This window comes from Solanum verrucosum, unplaced genomic scaffold (genome assembly GCF_900185275.1).
Source record: "Solanum verrucosum unplaced genomic scaffold, falcon-dt-bn FXZP01000268.1, whole genome shotgun sequence".
NCBI lineage: Eukaryota > Viridiplantae > Streptophyta > Magnoliopsida > Solanales > Solanaceae > Solanum > Solanum verrucosum.
Window position 1 is genome coordinate 708,881 of NW_026019957.1, and position 23,806 is coordinate 732,686.

Genomic DNA, 23,806 nt, shown 5'->3' on the forward strand with positions numbered 1-23,806 from the left:
TTGAATAAATTTTTTCATCTTCTACTCCTTTCTCCTAAACCATTCGTTTTTCCTAAGCTCCGATCTCACTAAACTAGGTATCTTCATAGAGTTACCTCCTTACTTCAATAATTCAAACTCGAAGGGTAAATATTAAGAATTTTATATATTTTAAGGATATTTTTAATTAGGAAAAAAGATAAAAAATATCCTTAATCTATTGATTTTTTTAAAAAAATACCCTACTTCTATCTTTTGGTCTAAAAATATTCTTCATTTTTTTTGGTTCAAAGATATCCCTCCTTTCATTTTAAATTAGACTTAATTGTTTTAAATATTTTGAGATGAGCTAAATATTAAGAATTTGAACAATAAAAAATTATTCTTTCAAAACAAATAAAAGAATTAATTAGTAATTTTTTTAACTTAATTAAATTGGATCGAAAGTATTTTTAGATGAAAAGGTGAAAGGAAAAATATTTTTGAACCAAAATTAATAATGAATGTATTTTTAGACCAAAACGAGGATGTAGAGTATTTTTGAATTATATATATATAAAAAAAAAACTTAAATCCCAAATTACTATTTTGTCCCTTACCCTGCACCAGTTTCAAAAACAATAGTACAGCAGCTCCTTCTTCTTCTTTTTTTCTGCGCCGTTAAACTCTTCTTCTGCAACTTTTGCTTTAAAAGCTTTGGAATTTCTCTGCAAAATCCATTTTTAGGTCTCTATTTATCTCTTCAAAGCATTGAAATTTGTGGGTTTTAATTCAAAAATATGCCTCGTACTACTACTGTGGAGAGCTCTGGTTGCCCTCCTCTTAGAGCTTTGACGTTTGACATTCTTGGACTTATTAAAGGTAAAGACTTGAGCTTTAATCTATTGTTTTTTCAATCAAAGTTTGCTTCTTTTTTTTCTTGCCAGTAGTATTGTTAGCAACAATCATATGGCTCAAACTAACTTATCTGGGACTGAGTTGTAGTTGTTGATATGCTGAAACTTGGGTTTTCTCATATAAAGATTGTCTCTTTTTGTTTTTTTTATAACCATGGTGTTTGCACCTCGACTAATTCCACAAGTACATGCTACCAGCCATTAGCACAAGGCCATGTTCGTACTAAACACAAATATTGGATACCGGATAACTCTATCTACTCTTTCTTAGACAGAAAGATGTCCCTCTTTTAGCTAGATCGTTTTTTTAGTACTAAGCGGTCGTTTGGTGTGAAGGATAGAGGATAATAATCTCGGAAAAAATGCAGGATTATTTTATTGTGCTTTTTGTTAGGGGTATGAATTAGTTCTGGAATTATTTATCCTACTATTTGTACCAGAATGATGGAATAAGCTATCCCATCTGATATCCCAATCCATGAGTTAACTTTATCTATCCCATCCCCATACCAAATAGCCCCAAGAGTCCTTTTTTTTTTTTTTTTTTTTTTTTTAAAGTTTTTTTGGTGTAGTTATTGAAGGTAAAGATTTGAGTTTTGGTCTATTGTAGTTCTTGGAATAATTTAAGGTAAATATTTGAGATTTTAATCTATTGTTTTTCAATGAAGGTTTGTTCTTTCTCTTTCTATCTTTTTTAGTAATTGTAGCAATAATATCTTGCATCTATGCTGAAAATTGGGTTTTCAGATACAAAGACCGTCCTTTTTTTCCATATTTAATTGTGGTGTCGGGGCCAGTTTGTGTGCATCTGACTAATTTCATAGGGTACTGGGTAACTCTATCCATGAAGGCTTATACAAAAATATGGCCCCTTTTTAGCTAGAAATTTAGTACTAAGAGTTCTATTTTTATAAAAAAAAAAAAACTTGGTGTAGTTGTTGAAGCTAAGGGTGAACAGAAGGAAGCTCCAAAGGTGGTGGAGACATGGGGGGAACCTGATGCTTCAAGGTGTGTGCTTGCGGCGTCACTTGTTGACCGTGAATTTGACCCTGTAAGTTATCTCTGTGAATTTAGTTACTGTAGTCTCTGTTGCACATATATCCTATGATATTGTAAGTAAAAAATCTTTACTCAATGCAGTAGGAAATAATGAAGTTATTTTATTAATTGAAAAAGATCACACAATGAAAATAAAGAAATAGTGAAGTTTTCAAAAGTTGATTGGATGTTCCAGTATAATATTTATTCAGCTGATATGGATGTTCTTTTCATTCACAGCGTTGGTCTTCTTTTTCTTTTATTAAGTAAAAGATTTCAATAGTTACAAAAGTAGTATATCTAAACATGGGGTAACTGTTAGCTCCACTACAAATCTTCAATTTAGAGTAAAGGAACTAACAGAGTTCAAAAAAGTTTCTAGGGAGTCTAAAGGGGACAGATAAGCCCAACTATATACATACATGAGACATCTAACTTTAAAAGATTGGTAGGTAGTTGATGTCCCATCAAAGCACCTTATATTCCTTTCATTCCAAATATTCCAAAACATAGCAGCAGGTATCATCTTTCAGATTTTCTTGATGATGCTATCAACTTCCCAGCAGCTTCTACTTTCAAAGGCATCCCCGATGTTCTGTGGATGATTCATCTAAGCCCAAAAAGTGATATAAGCATGCTCCATAGGTCTAATGCCACTGAGCATTGTAGGAAAAGGTGCCTGTGTGATTCTGCATACTTCAGGCACATACAACATCTCTTTGCAATTTGATACATCCATGCAACTAAGTCGTCTTGTGTCAAACATGCTTCATATAGGGCAGTCCAGCTGAAGCAACATTTCTTGGGAGGTAATTTCACTTTCCATATTGGTTTCCATGGCCAGTGGTCTGTGATTGGATTCTGTGGACCTGACAATTAGTAGGCTGCCTTTACAAAAACTTCTTTCTCTTGCTTCTCCCCATTTGAATTGACCTGGCACTAGGTTGTAGTAACACTGTGAAGTTAGCAAACTGACCAGCTATTAGAGGAGTATGTTCCTTCTAAGGATGATGCTCCATGAATTCCCTTCTCTGTTCTAGTGTATTTTTGAGTCTGTTTCACTGGCTTCTGGAATAGGCTGGGGTCTTCAGTCATTAGAGGAGTATTCCCCAACCACTTTCCCTTCCAGAATTTGATATGGTGACCATATTCTACATTTCTACTGCAAGATAATGGAATTGTTAGAACTCCCATAAATTGCAGATGCTTTTACAGACTCCAACCCCCATATGGTTCTCTTGAAATCTTTGAGCTCCAGTGATTCAGTGCTACATGATTGGCAATCATAACTTCCTTCCATAAGCTTTACTCCTCATGTGTGCATCTCCATAACCACTTCATTAGTAGATATTTATTGTGCAAGGCTAAGTCCCTGATGCCTAAACCATCTATCTTCTTTGGCAATTTCTCAGCATTGGACTTTTGATGTTACTTCCTACTTAACAGGATGAATAGTTCCTTTCATTAACTCAACACTCAAACCAGAAAGAAAAATGTGTAGAAAAGAGAAAGATCATTCCTTTCATGCCTTTGTTCCTTCACAATGGACTTTAGGAGCGACAGCTCGCATGAACTATGGATATTACGTACTCTACTGTATGTAAACATGTCTTTCAATTGTGCAAGTTAAATTCCACTCAACATGCCACTGTGAATTATCTTGCTAATCATAGTTCAAATTTAGCATGGATGTAATAAAGGATTTTTTGAAAATATTTAATCAGTGTAAATGCAGTATAAGGTATTATAATGAACTTAGATATTTGTCTTCAAGTGGTTGTGTAGTCCTTGGGTGTTTGCTGCTATAAATGTACTTCCAAAATGAGGCATTTGACTTTTTTCTTTTGGTTTGTTGTAGCTACTAGGTGTAGCAAGGAAAAGCGGCAAGGTGAGGCTGTATGTTTGATCAAAGTTAAGATAATATGAAGCCATGTATTTTTTTTTGAGTGTTGAGCCTTATTTTTGCACCCTTACTGCTTTATACTGCAGATTGAGGTTCTTAGTCCTGTCAATGGAGATGTTCGTGCATCCATTTCAATTGAAAGTCAAAATCATCCAGGATCGGCTGATAATTCTATTGTTGGTTTGCATTTATTCAAAGGAGAAAGATTGGGCTCATCATCAAGGTATTATCTTTTCCTGCTTTAGTATGAGCAGGAAATGTCTAATTAATCACCTTAGTTATCTTATGGAATAAGCAACTAGTAGAAGTAGACATATTGTTAGACTCTTCCTACGATTACACCCTAGCAGAGTGCAAATGGCAAGTTGAATGGTCTGGTTATTCTTAATGATATTCGGGCTTCTACCCAGCAGAGTCTTCCATAACAGAACTTTTCAAAATGTGGGTTGAAAGACCACTTGTGTAGGTCGGGGTTGAGAATTAGGGGCCCGCACCCTACCCCGTCAGCCTAAGCCTCGATTGCACCTCAGACACGCCTGATTCAGATATACTAAGAACTAGGACACACATCTCTTACACATTAAGATGCCATAACTCGACTATCCAAGTCGTAAGTACGAACCACTCAATGAAGAATCTCAAGCCAAACTAGATCAGGTTCAGCACTTGGATTAAAGAATGTTGCTCAATATCTTGGCCCTTCTCCTTGGCGATTCAAATATTTAAATACTTATTTTCTCAAATGCTTACTAGACTATCCTGATTTATGTGCTATTTGCTCGTGAATTGGCATATTCCTGAAATTGTTTGGCTTTTAGATGGGATGTGGTGTGGTTGTGATGTCCATATATACTAACGAGGGACAGCATGTTGTCTTTATTTGCTGTACATATGAGGAAGAGGAAAAAAAGTACAATGCAACAGGTTATCTTCCCTTAAACTAGCCAAATGTTATTGCTATTTCTGATGTTAGTGCATGTTAGCAAGATCCTTGGCTAGCTTATGGGGGACAGAATATGAGACAAATGTGGATGTTTTATTACTCCTGTGATGCAGCCCAAACATGAACCTAACATGGAATAAGAGTTGATACCCTCTTATCTCATTTTGGCTATCCATGAACTGAGCAACCTCTTATGAATATCCCTACACAAATGTAGTTAATAAACTTCTGAACTGTGCCTAGAAGATAGAGATATAGTTGATGGTTACCTGATTATCATTTCATAACCATAGTATCACATTATTGATGGTAGTGATCGGAACATTTTGTGCTTGAAAATAGTTACTAACTACTGGTTAGTGACTAGCTTTGTGAGTGGTGTGCTTGCAATGTATTGGCCTCCATGTGGCTTGGAAGATGAAGCTTGCTTGGACATCTGGCATACATTTATGAGGAACTTTCCCCGGATTAAATTAGGCTTGTTTTCTGATATTCTTTCTTATACATGTATAGGTCATGCAACCTGCTTACATGCACAAGCAAAGGACAAGCAAACATGACTTATGTTAAAATGTCCAAATCACTTGAAGATTCTGGTGGTGAAAGTACTCAAACAACGTGGAATGTTTGTGGTTCAGGCAGTATTTTGTGCTCTAAGGTAGATGGAGATGAAAGCTATGCTCTGTTTGGTGGGTGAGTAATCGTGAATACAGGGTTCTGGGATATAACATTGATGGCGGGAATAGCAAGCTAATGAATCTTTTTTTGATATAACAGGAAGGGTGTTGAGGTTAATATCTGGGATCTGAACCAGTGTGCTAAAGTTTGGTCTGCAAAATCTGTGAGTTTCACCATCATTCTCTTTGGTGTTTTTCTGTGTAACAAAATAATGACTGTTCTTAGTTGTACTTCAAGAATTTGACACATTGCATCCTTATTCCAGCCAGCCAAAAACAGCCTCGGCATATTCACCCCAACTTGGTTTACATCTGCAACTTTCTTATGCAAAGATGATCACCGCAAATTTGTTGCAGGCACTAATAGTCACCAGGTATTTTTTTCTTAGCTAATTCGTTGGCTAGAATAAGCATGATCTTTTTTCTTTTGTATCAAGAGGGTAATTTTGGTGCAATGGCTTCATAGTTCCTTTTTCTAAGAAGAGCTTCATGTAGTTTTCCTTATAAAAATTACAAGGAAATTTAGGCCACTTTGGTGCAATGGCTTCATAGTTCCTTTTGACTAACGCATCTAAAAATTATCTGGCATTTCTTAGGCCATAAGAAAAATTTAGGCCACTTTTTTCTTGTAGTGTGTGGATGGAGATGGAGAGGAGGAGAGGTGGGTTCTAGAATAACCCAATAAAGGTGCCAAATAGGTGAGCTGATTCAAGTGTTGGATGTGCTTATAACTTTCGGCTCTCAAAAGTCGGAACACTACAAAATTCCGTATGTTCTACACCAGTCAATTTCAGTTCTGAAATGAATTTGGCCAGCCTACTAGTCCATTTGAACCATTTTCCTTCCTTTCATTTCTCTCTTCCTACATGCTGCCATTTTTTTTGCTCCAGAATCGGTAACCACTTGTGCTGTGTCATTACCTGATTCCAACCACCATCCTCTTATCTCATTATTAACTACTGAGACCCTAACTCTTACCCAGTACTAGTACACTCAAATCTCTAGCAGTGGGAAAGAAGTCTCAATGGGGGTGGAGATCCACTCAATTGCCTTGTGTAATCTGCCAAAATAAACAGGCTCAGCTAATCTTGAACTTCAGCCCACATCCTCACCTTGCAAATCCTACTGTTCTTATTCCCTAGAAGTTTTCTGGTTACATAGATATAAAGTGTCTGGATTTCTTCAGATTCCAAAATGTTGTACCATCTTTTACGCTAGAATGCTCTTTTGCTCCTTTCAGCAGTTGCCGGTTGGTACATCTTGAAGTTAATGGAAAGAAGTCTATTCTTTTTAATTGCAATTGGTTTGTTTAAATAGCATAATTGCTTTCAGCCTATTAAAGACTAAAATTGATCCATATAAGATCCACATGTACCCGTTCTGTTAAGTATCTTCACCTGCGGAGCCTTATTAGGTTTTCTCAAATTATTATGATATGACTCATTTTGAGTCTTAAATTTGTTGTTGATTTACCTGTCAAAAGAAATTATTGCTGATTAAACTATGTCTGTACCAACTTGGTAATTTGTAGGTGCGTCTTTATGATATTTCTGCTCAGAGAAGGCCTGTTGTTTCATTTGATTTTCGTGAGACCCCTATTAAAGCTGTGGCTGAGGATGTAGATGGACATACGATATACATAGGAAATGGGTCTGGCGATCTTGCTTCTTTTGACATCCGCACAGGTAAACGGCTGTCTCACTATAGTTATTGTTGTTTGTGCTATTCGTTATACTAATCTTCATATATCATACTTTATTATTTGAGGAAAAAGAGTACATTGAAAAGTGCAAGACATCCTTAAACCAATAGTCAGACTTTTAAAAAATTATTGAAGATATTGCTATAAGAAATTTATGATTGTGCATGTACCACATTGTTTCTATCCAAGTCTAAGTGTGTTCTCTCATTTGATTCTGGCACGGAACTTGTGTCGTTTATGAAACTAAGCCAACTCATGTACGTATGTACGTGGTGAACAGAATACATAAGTTCATTCTTGTGTTTCTTCTAGGAATAAGATTTTGTGGTTAACTTGACCACTGTACTTTGTATGTATATGAGCTCGTCATGTGTAAGAATATCTAATGCAGGTTATGATTTCAGTTTCACATAAGAAGTTCCACGCAGACAAAGATATTGTCTATCAGTATTATTGATGAATTTCTGCTGTTGTTTTAGTTCTTAGCTTTTACTCTTGCATTTCTTTCAAACCATTTTCTGGAAAACATTTTTTTTTGATCTGAGGGTCTATCGAAAATAGCCTCTCTACCCCAAAAGGTAGGGGTAAGGTCTGCATACACTCCACCCTCCCCACGCTCCATACACTCCACCCTCCCCACGCTCCTGGACATGATTCTTGTTCTTTATGATAGTTAAACTCGTAAGTTCATGTAGTGATTCAGATGTCTAGACTCATTTAATTCATTTTGTTATGGATCTCACGCTTCAAGTGCATCTTTTTGTTGTAGGGAAACTTTTGGGATCCTTCTTGGGGAAATGTTCAGGAAGTATAAGATCCATAGTTAAGCATCCAGAGCTTCCAATTATAGCTTCATGTGGTGAGTATTTAAAATCACAGTTGGCTTCTTTATATCGTGATGCACTTCGTCGGAGGTCCATGTATATATAGCAGTTTTGATCTCGATGTATGTTTCTTAAGATTTGTTGTATGAAGATATAATCTCATAATAGAAAATCTGAAGCTTTTTAAACCTCTTTCAAATTGTTTTAGCTCTGGAATTTTGGATCACACGTCTCTTTATAGAACTGAAGTTATGTTTCTTCTATTTTGTTCCTCACAAGCTATTAACTTGAATAGGATTGGACAGCTATTTACGCATTTGGGATGTCAAGTCACGACAACTTCTGTCTGCGGTATGTTGTTTATCTATACTGTAGCTTTTTAAGAACTGAATGGACAATCCAATAGACAGCTACATTTCTGAGCTACTGCTTCGAGAAATGAGTGACTGTTGATGATCCTCTCTTTTCAAAATTCAGTGAATTTCAATATTTTTCAACTTAAACTCAAATATGACGATGTCTCTTTGTGATGGTTCAACTCTTAGGTCCGTCTGAGTTTAAAAAGTCAAGATACCATATAGAAGTATAGACTACAATTTCCGGTCCTTCCACATTAGACTAAATTTAAACTGAGCTTTTGTAAGGTTTCTAGATATTCTTTTGTAATTTTGTCAAAAATAATCATGAATTCGTAACACTTCCTTTGTGCATCTTTTGGTGAAGATAATTGTTTTGTCTAACACAATATGGCGTTTCCTAGACGTAGTCCTTCCGCCTAATGTGATGATAATTATTGAGTTCAATTCTTAATGTGCTTCAACACACATCTATTTCTTCCCTCTTGCATATTACAAAGAAATACTTAGCGGGTGCGCTTAAAGACATTCAAGGTTTAACATGTGCTGCTTACCCATCACTAGTGTCATGTATTTAGGATCAAGAGTACAACAAAACAACCACATACCCTGTGAAATCCCACAGGTGGAGTCTAGGGTGGGTAGAGTGTACGCAGACCTAACCTACCTCGTGGAGGTAGAGAGGCTGCTTCCGAAAGACCCTCGGCTCAAGCAACACATATCGAAGTAGATTTAAAAGAAGTATTTAGGATCAAGAGTGTGGAGTAAAAAAATTCTTTAATGTGAATTTGGATGAGTATTCCTTGTATTTTTAAAAGCTAGAATCTTTGGCTGTTAATAACAGAGAATGAAATGAATTTATTCTTCCATGGTAACGGTTGGGGTAGATCGAGGGGCCAGCATAAAAATAGTTGAACTATGAACAAAGGATTCGTATTTCAAATAGCCAACCTTTAACTGATTTGTGATTATGCATAATTGATGAATGATGAATGCACGTCTTAATTTATCTTAAATCGGTAGAAGAAAGGACTCTCAAGTACTTAACAGCTAAAATGTGGATGCAGGTTTTCTTGAAGCAGCATCTCAACAGTGTTGTATTCGATTCAAAATTCTCTACAAGAGGTATGCTTTTCGTTTCCTTGTTTGCCTTCTTTTATGGCCGAAAGAAAAAGTTCCTTTTCAGGGTACTCTGGGAACAGATCCAGTGGAGCCTGTAGCTTTGGACCCCCGACATTGTGGCTATGAACCACGGCATTGGGGGTTCAAAATACTCCTCGCCCACAATCGGCCCAAAAGGGAAGTACCTTCCCCTCTGGGGGTAGGAAAATCATGATCAGATAGCAAACCAAAAGCTAGGGAACTTGAGTGTGGGTCTTTTGTCGAAATGGAATGACTATTCTTTTTTCTTCTTATTTGCTATTTATCGTGAATGGGGACTTTATTTTTTGTTTTACGCCCAACTATCCTAACAGTAAGTTATCATTATGCTTGTTCAGAAGCTCAGGTACCTCCTCAGCAACAAGATACAGATGAAACATTACAGACGGAAGAAGAGGAAGAGGAAGAGGAAGAGAAGACTGTTAAACGCAAGAAGGCATCAAAAGAACACAGCGGAAGCAAGAAACTGAAGACCAAGAAAAAAAGTAAAAGGTCGAAAGGAGACAGTAACGACATTGCCTAATTGTTTTGCTTTCCAGAATCCCTTATTATCGATCACATCTCTAATGCACGAGTTCAGCTAAGAGGAATACCACAACATACACTAGAACATGGTGAGATGCTTAGTGTGAATTCATGACATGGCTGCATTCGTCCAAGTTAGAAGAACTCGGGAACACGAGTTGAGTTCTTTGTTAAATATAAGCTTAGCTAGTTGAAGGCATACAACAACAATTATGACTCGATCCCAAACAGGTTGGGGTCGGCTTTCTGAATCCTGATTGTCCATGTGCTCCAATTAGCTTAGGTCACATTTCAATATTGTGAAGAACTGAAATACAAATATCCATTAATGCTTGCATATGTTTTAACAATTTTGAAGTTTGTTTAAGGAAAAATTACATTAGTTCAAAAGTAGTGATGTTGTTTTTCTCATTTTGGTGAAAATATTTTTGTTTAAAAAACATTTTCAGACTTGTGTACGAGATACTACCGGTACCGTGGGACGAATGAGATACTTTCATTCTTAATCGTAAAGCTAGGAATTAAGACAAAACCTTCAAAGGGTATAGTGGGATGAAAGAGACCCCTACACACTTGACTAGAGGTTTCGGTTCAAGTCCTTGGAAATGGAGCAACTATTTGCAAGGAGTGTTTATCTCGCTTTTCCCTATCGAATCAAGTACCTGATAATTATTTAAAAAAATAAAAAAACTTATGACAACCCAAGTTAACGAGATCTCTTCACCTTTAGTAATAGAGGTTTTGGTTAAGTTTTTAATAGAAAAATCATAAACAGCAAACACTTTCCTCTTTAATGGATCTTTTGCAACAAGAATCAACATTAGTCGAGCCAAAAAATATCGGATACTATAAGATTGTACCGAAATATAATAGATTAATAGTTGTAGTTGTGAGAAATTGATTAAAGTATAAAATAAAAATAGGAAAAGAATTGTCAGAAGTGGGATTTGAACCCACGCCCTCTTACGAAGACCAGAACTTGAGTCTGGCGCCTTAGACCACTCGGCCATCCTGACAAGATTGATAAGTTTAATCTCGATTAAGGTATAAAACATATACAAAATATAAGACTTTTTGTAAAATCTCTTTAAATGAAAAGATAATAAAAAAGAAGATAAAAACTTTGAGGAAAAAGGATATGACTTTTTTTTTCTATATGTTCTTTTTCATGAAATAATTTCTCAAATAAAGAAGATAAGTAATTAAATAACAAGTTGTATAAATAAGGAATTAGTCAAGATTACTCGTGTACCATAAAGAATGTGGTTAGATGGTTGGAATTATTTCATCCTTATAAGTTAGAGGTTTTGATATCACTTGTCAATCATTTTAAAATCAAATGTTTCCCTTTTTTGTCTCTTTGAGTGCATATTTATATTTATGCAGAACTAATGCTAATATATAATCCGTTTATAATAATGGAAGTTATAATTTGGTACTTTCTAATTAAAAAAACACTCAATTAATTAAATCCCAGTATATAGGAGACAAAAAAGATAAAGTCCTTACATATATCACTCCTATCATAATCTCAACTAAGTATACTACATAATATAATAATTAAACTCAAATATCTTATCCATATATAATAGTCAAAATTTCACAGCTCCAACTATAGTATCACATGTTCTAATTCTAAAAACAAACGCTTCAAAATCAAATCAATACCACTGAATCCACGTAACTAAAGAGAAACTTTCCTCTCACATTCAATATCCTTAACATCTTGCCTTTGTAAATCTACCACCATATTACAATTCATCCTTATATCAACACTCTTCTTAATCACACCTAAATTAACCTTTCCATTAATATTTGTGGACATACTTACCGGCAATTCCCCCGCTATCAAATCACTCGTTAATCGAGGAATCACGATTAATTTTTCAACCATAACCATGACTTTCACGTTCATACTAAACGTCCGTCGAGCCCTAGCAGACCCTCGTGGAAGCATGGCTTCCGCGATGATTCTATCGCTATAAATCAAACTAGCAGTCGCAGGCTTAAACTTAAACGACACCGCATTAGGATTTTTAATAGACATATCAGCAGAAACTGTAATATTCATATTGGTTTGAAGATTGGAACTACTAGTAAGGGAACTCAACCCCTCGAATCGGATCGAGTTCATCCTTATCGTTGGATCTTTCACCTTGAAAACCGTGAGAGCAAGGATCAAGATGACGATACCTATAATTATCGTCGTGATACCACAACAACCACAACATTTTATACACCTCCTCCTACGACGTTGCTTCTTTGATAACTGTATACTGGATGTAGACGTGTAATTAACACCTTCTTCATTTTCGATGTGTATACGATGAGATGGTGCCAAAGGACGAACTTGATCTCTAGATGAATTTGGAGATTGTGGTGGAGACATTTTTTTAGAGATTTTATCAATTGGAAGATTGATACTTTATTTTGTGTACTATGATATGAAAGGATGCATTTATTATTTATATGACTATAGTGTATGTATTAATTAAATTAACCGCGTTAGCACGACTTTGAATATGGACTTAATGTGGGACATGTGATGTAATTGTGTTGAAATTTTTTTATCGTCTTTTTTCCTTTTAAATAATAAATTTATTATATTTAGTACTAATAATTATATATATAATAGTCATGGAAGCTTCTCCTTGTGAATTATTATCATATTTGCCAAAATAAAATACATTATGGATTTATTTATATTATAATAATTGCATCCTATATTGAAGCTTCTATATATCTTTGCAACATATAGGTGATGGCATGAGCGAAGCTAGAGTGGTGAAAATAAAGGTGGATTCAGATGTAAGATTATATCTAATTAGTACATATTTATATGTTTATATTTCGTATAAAAGTTGTTGATTCAGATAAATTTGTAGTTAGAGGCTATATTTCTGAGCGGAAGATAGTATATCAAAACTTCATGAATAGAAAATTTTCATTGCCACTAAGTTAAGGAGCTCAAATTTTCGAATAACTTTTTTAAGAGGTTTGTTGTTGCACAATATCGACTTTCTCCAAAAAGAAGAAGAATTATTTTTAAAAAGAAGAGTATCTTATTGTTATATTCATATTCATATCATGAAATATTGACTTGAAGATGCAAAATTAGTTATCAATAAGAAAGTACTTCTAAGAAAAAAATATTGGAGAGCTAGCAACAACAAAACTTTTACCTGGTCTTGTACTTTTTTTCTCATTAATTATTCAAAAAATTGTGCCCATGAAACTGGAATTAATTAATTAATTAATTAACTTTCTTTATAACATGGGTAAGAAATAGACTAATTAATTACTCTTACAGACTTTTGATGCAACTAAAATTAAAAAAGGTAAGACTTGAGTGATTTGAAAATTCTAGGTGGTGTGCTATATACTAGAAACTAGAAAATTATAACATTTTAATCCCTTAATTGTCAAAATTAACATGCTACGACTCCAATAATAAGTGGAAATATACAAAATAAGAACAAATAACAACAATAACAATAACATATTTGATGTAGTACCACAAATAAGGTTCGAAAAGGATAGAATGTACACATACTTTTTTTTTTAAGTAGAAAGACTATTTTCGACAAATCTTCGATTAAAAGAATGTAATCAAAACACAATTTTTTTAAAAATAATAGAAAGGAATATATATATACACACGTTATAGCCGATTATTTGGACCTTAAAAAAGAATATATGAAGCACCTGTTATTAGCCGTTCTATCATACTATGTAGCCATGACTTTCTATACTTTAATGTGAATTAGTGTTAGAGTTTAGAAATTTTATCAAGAGATTAACAAATAATAAAAAAGTAAATATGCGAAGAAGTCAAAAATAAAATACTATATAAACAAAAGTAATAACTTTGATGTAAATGTAACCGCTATTTTTAAGTATATAATCTATTTAGGTTCATGATGTAAATGTAATCGCTATTTTTAAGTATTAATAGATGATGAACCATGATTTGAAGTGTATGTATTTTATGATTATAATTTTTTTAAAAAGTAACTGGATTTAAAGTAATATATATACAAAAATAATAAACTTCTTAAGATAACTACAGATTTAAAACTTATCAGATTTTGATTTTTTTTTTTTTTTTTTTTTACCGTGGTTTCCGGGCGTCGCTTTGCGAACCCGACTAGCTGTACCCACCGGGTCCCGCTGTTTCAAGGCGGGTCCACCACGGTTAGTTCCACGGGGCCCTGGAGACGCGGCCGGTTTGTAATGCCTCCAGTGGCCCTGCTGGGGCTCGAACCGGCGACCTGAAGGACTTTGTCCCAGGCCTTTACCAGCTGAGCTACCCGTCAGGATTTTGATTTTGATTCATAAGTTATATGTCAATTCCGCCTCATATAAGTTACACATTAAAAAGGTGCATTGGGATTTTCTCACTTTACCACCTATTTGTGAAATTATTTATAAGAAAAATAAATTATACATATAGGGAGTAAAATAAAGTTTTTACAAATTAAGTTATTCGATTTAATGAATATCTACATATAAGCCTCATAAATTATGATGTTCATAATCTTGAAAAAATACAATTTATTAAGTAAGAGCAGTTACTTCATTAATCTGTCTAAAGAATAAAGAGTACAAACTTACTATTATTGAAAGATTTTTTCTTAGAGGAAAATCATCTATGAAAGAAAGTACTTATTAGACAATTTTATCTCATTGGTCCAATTAAGATTGCTTACTTCAATTCTCAACATGTCTATTTTGATTATGCGGATGACCTAGAATGTAATCATATCTTATTCAAGGAGTACCTTTGAAAATTCATTCAAATTTCAATTCTCAAGAGTCTATTTTTTGGTGTGCTTTTCTTCTAGAAAGCCAATGTAGTAGGGGTGCCGTGGGTTCATTTGAACTTAATATTTTTGATGCAATATATAAATTTAGCATAAAATTAATTAAAATTATTATGTTTGAACCTATAATTTTACAAACACAATAAATTTAATACTTAAAATTCCAAAATTTGAAATTAAAAGGCTAAAATCATGAATTAGTCTTTAAAAACAGAAAAGCTATTATTTCCTCTCCATCCTAGGATTCTTTTTCCATTAACGCTTGATAGCAAAAAAAAATTGAGTTAATGAGAGATAAAAGAAATAAAATTAACATATATATAATATATTTGATCCCAAATGTGGATTTAAAGTTTTTTAATAAGTTAATACGAATAAGTAAAATATATTAGTCATTACTCGGCGTGCAATACTTAGTTTTGAGTCTTATTAATTTAGATTTGTGTCAGAAACTCTTGTTTTGAGAGGTAGAACTGTCATATTAAAGACGATTCTATTATTGAGGCTCAAACTCAAAAACTTTAAATATATATAGGTAAATGTTACAAATCCATTTAATTGTGTGGATGTTTCTTTTCAATCTACACCTAACACAATGCCCCATTTAATGTATCACTTAAAGAGCTTTTAACGTATTTGCTTAACATTGTAAACGAGTGATTTCTTCATCCTATAAAAGGGTATGCTTCACCCTTGTGAAAGATAACACTTGAAGAGATTTATACTTTTTATCACTATTTTGTCTCCCTATATTGTTTAGTATTCTTATATTTTCTTCTTGTTTTACAACACGTTATCAGCACGAGTCTCTAACCAATTAAAACCTACTTAATTCGGAATTATCTTTTTTCCTAAAAGTTAATCAACTTTCTTTTAGAGTCAAGTATGCATTTATGTGTTTATAACATCTCTAATAGGACTTGCATAAATCTTTGATCTATATAACTTATTTTAGGTATTATTATGATACTTTACTAGACATAATAATCAATACGTTATACGTTTCAGATTTATATTTTATGTTGTTTATATGCTACTAACTTATAACTCTAAATTAAATATTAGGGAATATGATAACATGCTAGTTACAAGACTTGTAAGTATTTTCTTGTCATAAATCTATGATAAATATTTGTGTGCCATAAATAAGAATAGTATTATATTAAATATGACTTGAAAATTTTATAAAAGTTGACGTTAATAGCTATATTGAAACTAGTAATAAATATTGTAAAATAATTAGAACATAGATTAAATTTATCATTTCATACTTTATGAGTTTAGATTTTTCGTAACATTTCATGTTCATATATATAATATATTTTATACTAATTCCTAATCATTTGAAACATTAATTTATCTTTTATTATAAAGATATCAACATCATGTTATTAACTCAACTATTTAATGATAGTTTTCATCATGTCGAATTTGCCAAAGCTTGAATTTGTGGCACTTGACATTTCTAAAAAAAACTATTTGTCATGGGTACTTGATGCTGAAATTAACCTTACCGCTAAGGGTCTTGGTGATAGTATAATAGAAGGAAATAAAGTATTAAGTCAGGATAAAGCGAAAGCTATGATTTTTCTTCATCATCATCTTGATGAAAACCTGAAGGTTGAATACTTAACAGTGAAAGATTCACTTGAATTGTGGGTAAGTTTGAAAGGGAGATATGACCACCTCAAGGCAACGGTATTGCCAAGGGCTCGTTATGAGTGGATGCACTTATGGTTTCAAGATTATAAAAACGTAATTAAGTATAACTCTGTTGTATTTAGAATCACTTCCCAATTAAAATTTCGTGGGGAAGTTATAAAAGATGAGGACATGTTGGAAAAGACACTAACTACTTTCCATGCATCCAATATGATATTACAGCAGCAATACCGTGAAAAAGGTTTTAAAAAATACTCTGAATTAATCTCATGGCTTCTGGTGGCTGAGCAACATAATGACCTTTTAATGAAAAATCATGAAGCCCGTTCCGTTGGAAGTGCTCCATTACCGGAGGCACACGGCCAGTCTGAAATAAGACAAAATAATCGGGGCCATGATAATGTGTGTGGGCGTGGCAAAGGCAAAAGACGATATAATAATCGTCGAGGTGGCGGTTATAACAAAAGGGAGAACAATATAGGTTCTCAAAATAATCCGTCAAAAGGAAAGGTGATCACTGTCATCGTTGTGGCCTTAAAGGTCACTGAAAAAATGAATGTCGGGTACCTGAGCATTTTGTCAGGTTTTATCAAAATTCCTTTAAAAGGAAAGGAAATAAAGGTGGTCCTTCCTCTTCTAATGCCCCAGTAGAGTCACATTTGACTCTCAAAGATGATGCTCAGGCAGGGTCTTCTAAAAAATATGATGAGAATATTGAGGCAAGTTTAGCATTGAAAGATGATGTTATTGATGGGCTCGATGATATTACACATTTGGAAGCTGAAGACTTCTTTGAGGATCACAATTGAAGATTGATAATTGAACTGGGAAATGAATAATGTTGTTATGCGTTTTTAATGTCTTACTTAAAGTTTATGTACTTAAATTTTCTTTTGTTAAATTTCGTACTTCTTATTATGTATTTTTATTTTTATGAAGATAAATAAAATTTCCCAGTCTTCAGTTGGATCCAAGATGAGTAATAGAAATATGTGTCTTCTGGACAGTGCCACAATTCTTACAATACTAAGAGAAAATAAATATTTCTCTCATTTGATTATGAATAAGGCATATGTTAATACAATATCCAGTAGTACAAAGTTGATTGAGGGCTCAGGAAGAGCAGCCTTATTACTACCTGGAGGAACATTATTGGAAATTAATAATGCATTGTATTGTAGTAAGTTTCAAAAAAACTTGTTAAGTTTCAAGGTCATTCGCCAAAATGGCTATCATGTTGAAACTGCAAATGAAGGAAAAATGGAATACCTTTATATTACTACGATAAATGCGAAGAAGAAAACTGTGCATGAAAAATTGCATGCACTTTCTTCTGGGTTGTACCATACAAATATTAGTACGGTTGAATCACATGCCGTAGTAAACAAAAGGTTTACTAGTTTTAATGATTTTATCATTTGGCATGACCGATTGGGCCATCCTGGTTATAATTTGATACGCAGAATAATTGAGAATTCACATGGGCATACTTTGGAGAACCAAAACGTTCTTCAATCAAAGGAATTCTCGTGTGCTGCTTGTTCACAAGGAAAGTTGGTTTCCAAACCATCAACGACTAAGGTTGGAGTGGGAATCTCCCGCATTTCTGGAGCGGATACAGAGTGATATATGTGGGCATATTCACCCTGCATCTGGACCATTTAAATATTATATGGTCTTGATAGATGCATCTACAAGATAGTCTCATGTATGCTTATTATCAACTCGCAATATGACTTTTGCGAGGTTGTTGGCTCAAATAATAAGGTTAAAAGCATAATTTCCATATTAAGCAATAAAAATAATTCGTCTTGATAATGCTGATGAGTTTTCATCTCAAACATTTAATGATTATTCTTTGTCCACTGGAATAACAGTTGAACATCCGGTTGCACATGTTTATACTCAAAATGGTTTAGCAGAGTCATTGATTAAACGCCTTTATTGATAGCTAAACCATTGTTGATGAGGCCAAAGTTGCATGTTTCGATTTGGGGGCATGCTATTTTGCATGCAGCGACACTTGTGCGCATAAGGCCAACCAGTTATCATGACATCTCCCCATTACAATTAGTTTTTTGGTCAGGAGCCAAACATTTCCCATCTTAGTATCTTTGGTTGTGCGGTATATGTTCCAATTGCTCCACAACAACGCACAAAGATGGGTCCCCAAAGAAGGTTGGGGATATATATTGGGTATGAATCTCGTTTTATTATAAAATATTTGAAACCTAGAACTGGAGATTATTTACGGCAAGTTTGCTGATTGTCATTTTAATGAATCAGTATACCCAACATTAGGGGGAGAACAAAAGCAGTTGGGAAATGAGATAGATTGGAATTCACTTTCACTGTCTCATTTAGACCCTCAGACAAATCAATGTGAGCAAGAAGTTCAAAAGATAATTTATTTGCAGATTATTGCAAATCACCTGCCGGATGCATTTACTAACCTTCCACGGGTTACTAAATCATATGTCCCACCTGCTAATTCTTAAGTTTGAATTGATGTCCCGATAAGACAAAATGTTAAGTCAAATGAGTCTGGACCACGCTTAAAACGTGGTAGACCAATTGGTTCCAAGGATAAAAATCCTCGAAAAAAGAAAGGAATAAATTATCAAGATGATCATAATATAAAGGCAATTGCTCATGAAAAGCTCCGAGACATAATAAATTATGACACCACAGAAAAGGTCCATGTACCTGTAACTAATGAGAATGAGAAAATCTCTACAAATTATGTCTCGACAAGAAAAATGTGGAATCAAAATAATATTGTGGTGGATAATATTTTTGCCTATAATGTTGCAGTTGAAATAATGCAACAAGATGAGGATTTAGAACCAAGATCTGTCAATGAATGCAGACAGAGAAGTGATTGGTCAAAATGGAAGGAAGCAATTCAAATCGAATTGGCTTCACTTGAAAAATGTGAAGTTTTTGGACCAATAGTCCGAACACCTGAATGTGTCAAGCCAGTGGGGCACAAATGGGTTTTTGTGAGAAAACGCAATGAAAATGGTAAAGTCGTAAGACATAAAGCAAGACTTGTGGCACAAGGAATTTCTCAAAGGCCTGACATTGATTATGAGGAGACGTATTTTCTTGTGGTATATGCAATTACCTTCAGGTATCTAATAAATATGACAGTTCATGAAACGCTTGAAATGCATCTAATGGACGTTGTCATAGCCTATTTATATGGCTCACTAAACCATAATATTTTTATGAAAATCCCTGAAGCACTCAAAGTGCCTGAAGCATATAAAAATTCAAAAGAAAGTTGTTCAATAAAGCTTCAAAAATTCTTATATGGATTGAAACAATCAGGGCGAATGTGTTATAATCGTCTTAGTGAATACTTGCTAAAGAAAAGGTATAAGAATGACCCTATTTGTCCTTGTATTTTTATACGAAGGTCAAAATCTGAATTTGTAATAATATCTGTTTATGTTGATGACTTGAACATTTTGCAGTAAGTTTATTGGCGAGATTCAGCTCATGTCCAACAAGAAGACATTGAAAATATGTTAAACATATATTCAGTTATCTTCAAGGAACAATTGATATGAGATTGTTGTATTCTAATGCATCCAAGTTAGAAATGATCGGTTATGCAGATGCTGGCTATTTGTCTGACCCATATAAAGCTCGATCTCAGACATGCTATTTATTCACATATTGAGGTACATCTATATCATGGCGTTCGATGAAGCAAACAATAATTGCTACTTCTTCAAATCATGCAGAGATAATAGCCATTCATGAAGCCAGTCGAGAGTGTGTATGGTTGAGATCAATGACTCAACACATTTTGCAATTATGCGATCTTTCTGTGCAAACAAAGACTCCAACAATATTGTATGAAGATAATGCTGCTTGCATAGCTCAATTAAAGAGAGGATATATCAAAGGAGACCGAACAAAGCATATTTCACCTAAGTTCTTTTTCACACATGATCTTCAACAAAATGGTGAGATAAATGTTCAACAGATTCGTTCGAGTGATAATCTTGCAGATTTATTCACTAAGACATTGCCAACGTCAACATTTGAGAAGTAAAGATATGAGATTGAAATGTGTCGTCTCCAAGATATCAAATAAAGTTTTCATTAGGGGGAGTAAAATACGCGTTGTACTCTTTTTCCCTTAACCAAGGTTTTGTCCCGTTGGATTTTCCTGGTAAGATTTTTAATGAGGCAGCACTCCAGGCGTATTACAAGATGTGTGTACTCTTTTTCTTTTACTAGGTTTTTTCCCACTGGGTTTTTCCTAGTAAGGTTTTAACGAGGCACATTATCTATAAACATCCAAGGGGGAGTGTTACAAATCCATTTCATTGTATGGATGTTTCTTTTCAATCTACACCTAACGTAATGTCCCATTTAATGTATCACTTAAAGAGCTTCTAACGTATTTGCTTAACATTGTAAACGAGTGATTTCTTCATCCTATAAAAGAGTATGCTTCACCCTTGTGAAAGATAACACTTGAAGAGATTTATACTATTCATCACTATTTTTTCTCCCTATATTGTTTAGTATTCTTATATTTTCCTCTTGATTTACAATAGTAAAAGAGTACTTATTACCCATCAATTTCTTTTAGCAATCGTTGTATTTATACTCTCCCACCCCCACCTCCCATAATAACCCCACCCCACCTCGCATAATAAAATTTATCTATGATTTGTTTATATCGCCCATAAAAATAACATTTATCTATGATTTGTCTATACCGTCCATAAAAATTATCAATTAATGGGGTTACTTAAAAGTGTGATTCCCGAGTAAGTGTGCATGTATATTACTCGTGAACAGATTTGTATTTGAGGAAACAAACAAATTTCATTTCAGAAATAAAAATTATAGGGAAAAAAGATAAATTTACCCCCGAACTATTGTAAATGGTATGCAGATATCCTTCGTCATACTTTTAGGATATTAGTGTCCCTATCAGCTAAAAACTAGAGCATGTATACCCCTTATACGATGGTAATAGCTTTGATATCTATTCAACGTATCCAAAAGTAACTATATAATAACACGAAGGACAAAAGGCTTCGTATTTTTCAATGATGAAGTTTATTTTCCAATAGAAAAATACAGCTTCAAGCAATACTTTTCAATAAGCAAGTATATATAGTGGCAAAGAAGAAGTAAAATGAATTGAAAATTTATAAATTACTCACTCTGTTCTTAATACTTGTCTACTTTTAAATTAACATATTTATTAAAAAAACAATAATTGATATAATAAGTTTACCATTTTACCCCTATTAATTATGAAGTAGATGAATTAAAAAACTCAAGATTTTCTAAAATTTCAACTTTTTTCAAAGTAATTAAGGACAAATGTAGTATTAAAATTAATAAAAAGAAGAATGATTCCACCTTTCAATAGGATGAAAACTCATCACCTTTTGCATAATACTTTACTATCTAGAGAAAATTTGATGAAAGAACAGTTGCATGTTTCACAATTAATAAACTTATTTTTATAATATAACAATAATTAATTGAAAAACCATTACATATTCACAATTTAAAAGATATTTATTCTCATAATATAACATATAGGGGAAGCTATAACATTTGTAAAAATAGGGAAAAGACACAATAGTTGAAAAATACAGTTTAGTGGGATATTTTGTTACAGATTTTTAAGAATATAAACAAAACAAAATAAAATAAAAAATTTGAGAAGACAGAGATATAGATGGTTACTTCATCTCTCTTAGATTCTCGATTTATTAAATACATTTTCAATTTCAAAAGTTAATTTTAGATAATAAAACTTATATATATTGATCATTTAAAATTATTATTAAAACACATACTGTAAAGAAAAAAAAAAGTTTGAAATTATAAAAGCGGCCAGTAATTAAATTGGGTCAGAGAGCAGTGAGCAGTACGAACAGAACAGAAAAAGTTCAGTAGTAGTGTGAGAGAAGATCGAAATATGGCCGGAGCGACGGCGAACTCTTTTCCGGCGACCGGCGTTAACGTCGGAGCCAATATGACGAGCGCGTACGTAAACTCAGTCCGAATCTCCGTCGCTGCTACTCGATTTGCAACGCTGCTATGTAATCAGCCCCAAATTGATGCTCAGGAGATCGTTCAACCCTGCCTCTCACTTGCAAGGTACCAATTTGTTTCATTCTCGAATCTTCTTTGGCGGAAAATATTACTTACGCTACTTCTGTATTTGCTATGGTAATTTTTTTTTCTTCTGTAGTTACTAGGGTTTGTAGTAGCTTGTTTAATGTGTTTTGATTGTCACTATTTTGTTGCTCTTATTTAAGTAAGTTTGAATTTCGATAACATCAATAAAAATGGTGGTGAAGTAGTAAATACGTCTTCATCTTTAATTAGATTTCTTCGGTTTGATTTTTCTTAAGTACGAAATAGTCTTTGTTAGAAAGTATTTTATCTTCAATGTGAAATTTTCTAGAATGAATTTAAATTTAATTACACTCCAATATATTTATCGAACGGCGGATGAGAAATAAAAAGCTTCATTAATATGGCTAAAGAGTGTAAGCTTACTATTGGGAGTTTTTTTTTTTATAGAGGAAACCATCTAAGCACCTATGAAAATTCTGAAATGAATTGTGCATTTTAAACTTGAAGAATCTATTTTGTTAGTAGGTCGTAGATTCATTTGAACTTACTATTTTTGATATAAAATATAAATTTATATATAAAAAATAAATAAAATTACGATAAATATTAAGATTGAACATATAATTTTACAAATACAAGAAATCTAATACTAAAAATTCCAAAATTTAAAATAAAAGCTAAAATTCTAAATTCAGTCTTTAAAAACACAAAAGGATATTGTTTCCTATTCATCCTTGGGTCCTTTTTCCATTTCTTTGTTAAAAACATGGCACTTGCTAGCATATTTATGAGGTAATGAGAGAGATGGAAAAAGATATATATTTAAAATTCACAATAATTATATACTAACGAAAATTTTCCAATTAAATTATATATCTTGCAAAAGTTAAAATAAACAATCAATAATAAGAATTTCCTGGTTGCCCTTTGTAAAATAAATAAATATTAAAAATGAAATTACATTATTAACAATCTCATATAACAAGTGCGCTATTACTTAACTGGCGAAGTGTTCACACCTTTCACTCCAATAATGGAGTTTCGAATTTCCCTATCCCCTCTTTCCAAAGAAACTGAAAAATCGGCTTAAATAGGAATTAGTTGATAATTAAACAAACTATAGAACATAGTTATGTTGTAAAATTCTTCTAAAATAAGTTAATAATATTATATATATATATATTCCAA

At 33.3% G+C, this 23,806-nt stretch overlaps 3 protein-coding genes and 1 non-coding gene across 4 annotated transcripts; 2 read left to right on the forward strand and 2 right to left on the reverse strand.

The window, feature by feature from the left end:
* The first annotated feature begins 622 nt into the window (after positions 1 to 622).
* On the forward strand, positions 623 to 10,394 carry LOC125814506 (uncharacterized). Its single transcript, XM_049493959.1, has 12 exons — positions 623 to 840; positions 1,811 to 1,926; positions 3,772 to 3,801; positions 3,903 to 4,039; positions 5,273 to 5,452; positions 5,537 to 5,600; positions 5,703 to 5,810; positions 6,968 to 7,121; positions 7,908 to 7,997; positions 8,258 to 8,313; positions 9,386 to 9,443; positions 9,818 to 10,394. The coding sequence occupies exons 1-12, from the start codon at positions 759 to 761 to the stop codon at positions 10,000 to 10,002; spliced, it is 1,260 nt and encodes a 419-aa protein (XP_049349916.1). The 5' UTR covers positions 623 to 758; the 3' UTR covers positions 10,003 to 10,394.
* Positions 10,395 to 10,936: 542 nt separating this feature from the next.
* On the reverse strand, positions 10,937 to 11,020 carry TRNAL-CAA (transfer RNA leucine (anticodon CAA)). The gene has a single exon. It is a non-coding gene; the product is annotated as a tRNA-Leu (tRNA).
* Positions 11,021 to 11,688: 668 nt separating this feature from the next.
* LOC125814518 (uncharacterized) lies at positions 11,689 to 12,437 on the reverse strand. Its single transcript, XM_049493970.1, has one exon. It carries the CDS (start codon positions 12,391 to 12,393, stop codon positions 11,689 to 11,691), a length of 705 nt encoding a protein of 234 aa, XP_049349927.1. The 5' UTR covers positions 12,394 to 12,437.
* Positions 12,438 to 16,249: 3,812 nt separating this feature from the next.
* Positions 16,250 to 17,298, forward strand: LOC125814731 (uncharacterized). The gene is made up of 2 exons (XM_049494193.1): positions 16,250 to 17,052; positions 17,097 to 17,298. The coding sequence occupies exons 1-2, from the start codon at positions 16,250 to 16,252 to the stop codon at positions 17,296 to 17,298; spliced, it is 1,005 nt and encodes a 334-aa protein (XP_049350150.1).
* Positions 17,299 to 23,806: the final 6,508 nt, after the last annotated feature.